This window comes from Clavelina lepadiformis, chromosome 7 (assembly GCF_947623445.1).
Source record: "Clavelina lepadiformis chromosome 7, kaClaLepa1.1, whole genome shotgun sequence".
In the NCBI taxonomy this organism is placed as follows: domain Eukaryota; kingdom Metazoa; phylum Chordata; class Ascidiacea; order Aplousobranchia; family Clavelinidae; genus Clavelina; species Clavelina lepadiformis.
In genome coordinates, this window is record NC_135246.1 from 18,126,499 (window position 1) to 18,132,272 (window position 5,774).

General features: G+C 33.9%; 1 protein-coding gene across 1 annotated transcript; it reads left to right on the forward strand.

Moving 5' to 3' along the window:
• Positions 1-1,434: 1,434 nt before the first annotated feature.
• LOC143465663 (charged multivesicular body protein 4b-like) lies at positions 1,435-5,439 on the forward strand. Its single transcript, XM_076964068.1, has 5 exons — positions 1,435-1,675; positions 2,520-2,697; positions 2,911-3,025; positions 3,450-3,576; positions 4,934-5,439. Exons 1-5 carry the CDS (start codon positions 1,498-1,500, stop codon positions 4,987-4,989), a joined length of 654 nt encoding a protein of 217 aa, XP_076820183.1. The 5' UTR covers positions 1,435-1,497; the 3' UTR covers positions 4,990-5,439.
• The last annotated feature ends 335 nt before the right edge of the window (positions 5,440-5,774 follow it).

Consider the following 5,774-nt stretch of genomic DNA (forward strand, 5'->3'; position numbering starts at 1 on the left):
ATATTTTGACTAACATTACGGTAATTTCAATATGGGTTTTGTGAGTCTTTTTGTTTTAGTATGTGTGAAATTATTTGTAAAGTACGCATTATTTCATAAAATCAATGTGTCCTGATAGATACGTATTCATGAATAATAATATATAATTTATGCCAGTACATTAAAGTAAAATACTGTAATTAGTTCTTTATTGCAATATCTATGATACCAAAAATTTCTAAAATTATTCCAGGAAAATGCAACAATATTCTGAAGCGTATGTTGGTCACAGTTACGTTTCTAGAAACTGTGAACTTGTACTCACCAAACATATATCTTATCCTATGTAAGCCAGAATTTTATTATAATACGTAATACTATAATCAGGGTTGCCATCGGTCTGGACTCAAAAATAAGGTCGAACAGGAAACGAAAAGAAGAATACTACCTTAAACAGTGCACTACAGGAGAAGGCAATCAATGTTCCAAAAATGAAAAAACGAGATACTATTTGCATGTTCTCAATTTTTGTATCTCTTTGGTACAAAATGGTATACTAAAGGTGTCAAAATGCCCAAAATATGAACCTCTGCCCTAAAAATAAGACGAAAGTGAGGACGCAAGTGAAAATAAGGACATTTCTTAGAATAAAGGACAAAAATATTTTCTAAGACACGGACCTTCAAAATTAGGACAAATCTTAGAAATAAGGACGGTATGGCAACCCTGACAATAATAAAAGAAGGAAGCTGGGTTGCGATTGTGTTTGTAAGTTGTCGCCTACTTTTTTCGTTCTTATGGCTGAAAGCTTAAGTTATTTATTGAACTGCCTACGTTAAATTTTACAATAGATTGCTGTGAATTGAGGTGCAAAAACAAAAGTTGTGAAAAAAGAAGTAAACTTCAAGCTACAAAGTGAAGCGAAAGTGACTAATTTAGCCTGTAGGCTTATTCTATTGTTCTTCATGTAAGATTTTCATCTTTGTACGCACGATTTCTTGTTGAAAAGGGGCGTAGCCTACTTCCCAGTTGGGAACCTACGGATGTTAAAATACTAATCTGAATGGAATTTAGGCAATAGGGGAATTATGAAGTTTTTTTTTCAAGAATTTAGTGAATACGCAACGCATAATGCCCATACTCTTATTCCAGATTTTATTTCTTTCACTGGTTTCTATTTCACCTGTAAAAGTTTATATAAACGTGAAATTACCATTCCTCAATGTGGAACTAGGAAGTTAACTTAATGATGCTACTGATCTTAGACTCTTTTGCCTTTAATGTTTATTCTATAAATATTGTCACGATGGCCTTACAAATTATTTTTCTCTGCGCAATCTGCACTTCAAGTTTGTTTGTAATATATATACAGCGTATACTAGATGTACATATATTTTATATATATACACTGTTAGCTGCATGCAGTGCTGCTAATGTACTAGTTATTTCCATCCGTTTTTTTTTTCTGTTTCTAGACTGTGTGTAGTTAGGGAGTTTGCATTAATTGCTGATATCAGAATGTCAGGATTCATGAAATTGTTTGGTGGTACAAAAGACAAGGCTCCATCTGCCCAAGATGCGATCCAGCAGCTCCGAGAAACTACCGACATGCTACAAAAGAAGTCAGACTTTTTAGAAAAGAAGATAGAAAATGAAGTAAAAAATGCTAAACATCATGGCACTAAAAACAAGAGAAGTGAGTTTCTCATTAAAATCTGATTTCTGTTGAACTTAATGCGACGAATGTTGTTCAAAGAAGTTCAAAGAGGCTTGTGCCCTTGTGTAACTACACGTATTAAAGTTCGGCTGCTGGTTATTCACGATTGCAAGCATTTACACACAGAAATCACTATCTTTCAAACCATAACCATTTATATAATGGTTAATAAGATAACAGTTATATAATTGAATAAATACTTATATATATAATTGAAAGGAAATGTTATTTATTTACTTTATATTGTTACTTATTTGTTTTTTTTTTGGTTGAAAAATTAATTGAGTATTTTTTGTTAAAAATTCACCAGTTCGATCGTATACCACACACAAGCAAAATTATGTTCAGAACCCGCAGTAGGCTGCATACTTGTAGATCCATAGCAAAGTTATTTCTCACCTTTCAAAAGACAACGACTAAAGTAACACCAGCAAAGTTGGCAACTACTACATAGAAACAACAGCACTCTCTTAGAGAGAAAACTTCACTTTGTCTGATTTCATTCTCATGCTGACAAAAAATGACAACAACAACAAAAAATAAAACTGTTAAAAGATTTTGTGTAAATTTACTGGGTTGAATTTAAGGTCATAATTATGTTATTACATTTTTAGCTGTTGGGCAAGCCAGACCTTACATTACCATCAAAGTTTCAACTCTGTGACTTATTTTCAAGTTCTGTGTTATTTATCATACTGAATAGAATGGCTTAGATAGAGGAAGGCTCCTTATGATGTATATATAACGTCATCAAAAAAGCGCAAATTAACTGAAATCATCCTTTGTATCATAATTAGTTATGATGTGATATGTTTTTTATTAGTGGCTATTGCTGCCCTCAAAAGAAAGAAGAGATATGAAAAGCAACTGCAAAACGTTGACGGGACTTTGTCCACTGTTGAGTTTCAGCTTGAAGCCCTGCAGAACGCGCAGTCAAATAAACAAGTTTTAGACACGATGAAAGTTGGTGCACAAGCACTAAAGAAAGCCCATGGTGCACTGTAAGTGAAAAAATTTCGCTTTGACACTCACGGTTTTAGTATTGGTTTGTTATTGATTTTAGAGTTTGTTGCATGTTCCTTCCTGTTACATTGTAATTTTAAACCTTTACCCCATCAGTACCAGTAATAACACATCTCCATATATTTTTGTGAGTTTATTTGGTCACCTTTGTGCAATTTTTTTATAATTTATACCACTTAAACAATGTTCAGTTCACCTGATGATGTGCACGATTTAATGGACGACATCGTTGAGCAACAAGAAGTCGCCGACGAAATCACTACGGCACTGTCAACTGGTATTGGTCACGCTGAAGACGTAGATGAGGTTTGTGTTAACTTTCTTTATGTTCTTGCTGTGCTTATGGGTGGGCAGAATCGGTCATAGACCATAGTACATGTTGTCAACATATGTGCAGTATAGGCTTTGTTTGACTTTGAAATGAATGTTAGGAAATTTTTAACCACGCTCAACGTCGTTAGTCTCGGACAAACAATTTTGAAATCAACAAACACAGCAACGCATGAAAACATTTTCAGCAAACTGTTATTACTTTGACTAATTGAAAGTCCATATTCAAACTTCCATTCTCTCCTTTGTTCATGAATTAAGTTTTGGTCATGTTTATAGAAATTATGTGTTTGACAAAATGTATTCAACACATACTTTAATTGTAATTTTGTGTAACTATAATTTCACTGTAACCAAAATGCATTGTAATTTGTGACACCTCAACAAATCATTGTTTCAGGATGATCTTATGGCGGAACTTGAGGAGCTTGAGCAGGAGGAATTTAACGAAAGCATCCTCAACATCCCAAATACCGACCAACTTCCCGATGTACCTACAGACGCTCTTCCCACCAAGCCTGCCAAAGGTACCCCCTGCTTAACATGGCTTATGTTTAAGTTTTCATGGCGGCGTGCTTTGATTTTCAAAGTATTGATGTTTTGTTATTTAAAATTTGCTTAACTTTTACTGTGAAGTAAGTAAGTAACTAAAAGTATACATAGCTTTTCCGGTGTAAGCAAAATTGCATTTCTCTGAATAAATATTTAAAACTTTTGAATACGTGTAAACAGCTAAGGCACTAAAATAACTTAAGAAGCTGAACTTACTTAAGTTTAACTTAACTTAAGTTTTAATTTGGCCAAAAGTACTGTCAAGCCCCAGTGTAAGGTGCGTATTATTTAAACGTTGGTTGAGTATCCATGGTTGCAGTAAGTAGGCTAGCGTATGAGAGACTAAGGGTACTAAAGGAAGATATTAAGATATCAAATGAAACTTGATATGCCAAATAGCAACTTGCAACTTATTGCGAGATATGGGCTAACCAGTACACTATCAGTGATAAAGTCTAAAACCCGATTGCTTGTAAAAAGGGCAAGTTTGACAAAAATCAATGTAAATTTTATTAGTTAAAGGAAGAGTAGTGAAACATTCTCTTAAAAATAGTCATTCATCAGACATAGTCATACATGACATGTCTCTTAGAGCTGATAAGCTGTAGTTTTGTTTATAGAACAAATTTTTAAGAACCCATGTCAATGCCCAGTGGAGGCTTTGATATCTTTGTTGGCACAAACAGTTGTCTTAACACATACCTACTGTAGCACTAAGCAACTGTATCAGTTAGTTATTATCGGTACTTTCATTGATGCCTTTATGCACCGATGGGCTGCATAAAACTGTTTGTAGATTAAACAATTTTTTTTCCTTGTATTATAAAGGATCTACACTAAAAACACAAGTTACTTGATTTCGAAAAATGTATCCACGACACCCAGTCATGTTTTTCATCATTTTACTTATTTCGAATAAATTGAATTTTTAAAAACTTGAAGTGAATTAATCGATCCCTTCAATCTAGAGTAAACAAGCTTCCACTATGTTTATTTTTCTTTGAAAATGTGTTGGTTATTTATCGTATCATGGTGTCTTGCACCTGACGGTGCTTGACTTGAAAGCATCTTAATCTGCGTATTACATAATACATTAATTACTCAAAACCTAATTAACTAATCTGGGGTATTGGCCATCTGTTATAGCAAACTTTTTATGAGTTTTGTTAATAGCAGTATTAGTTGAGTGAGCTATCTGTCATACTCGTGGCTGTGGATACACATGGAATTCGTTTTTACTAGGAAATAGTATCCTCCCACGACCAAGACAAATAAGAGAACAGAGATTAACATGTATTGTGTCTAGTATTAACAATTTTAAATTGTTTGAAGCTAAAAAACAAGAAGAAGATGATGAGTTGGCCGAGTTGCAGATGTGGGCTTCATAGACATCTTCTATTGAAATTTAAGCAGCTTCAAGAACTCTTCTCAAAAGCAAACTTACATTTGAGCCGACGTGTCCTATTTGAAAACGTTTTACAGCAATGTAACATGAACCAGCCGAGATATTTTTCAAGTGAGATTATTCATGGAATCCTTCTCTCGTCTGATGCCCTTAGTTTATTCAATACTGCAACAAGTGTAAAAGTTTTCAAACTGCTGTACGGCGTTGACTCCTTTTTGAAGTCGCAAATGATCCCACTATCGTTTTTCTATTTTTTGCTTCTATTATTTCAACCTGTACAGTCCAAAGCAGATCTCCTGCAAACGTGATTAATCACTCTATGATCTTCTCTAGAGTAAGGTGGTAGCATGTTTTAAGTATTTTAGTCGCACTTGTATTCGTCTAATCTCGCATGTAAGGTAATTGTTTATTATATGATGTCTTTCTTTTCTTACACTTGAGTTTCTATCCAACGTTTAGCATACCAGAGTGGTAGTTGAATTCGCTATTTATACACCGCTATCAAGTTGAAATTTTAAATCCGGATTAATTCTGAAATAATCTCTAGGACAGTTGTTTAGAATTAAGATTCTTAAATTAATAACAATCGTATATGATGTTGATAATAAAATTCAATATTAATCTGAAACTTAAACACTGAGGGTATTTCAACAGAGCTTTTAGGTTTACCGGAAACGTTTTTGCTCAGTGAGGGCGTAATTGCCTGTTTTAAAACTCCATCTTTCACTTGTAGAAAGTGCAACTTAGTAGTTTCCCCGGGACACGAAA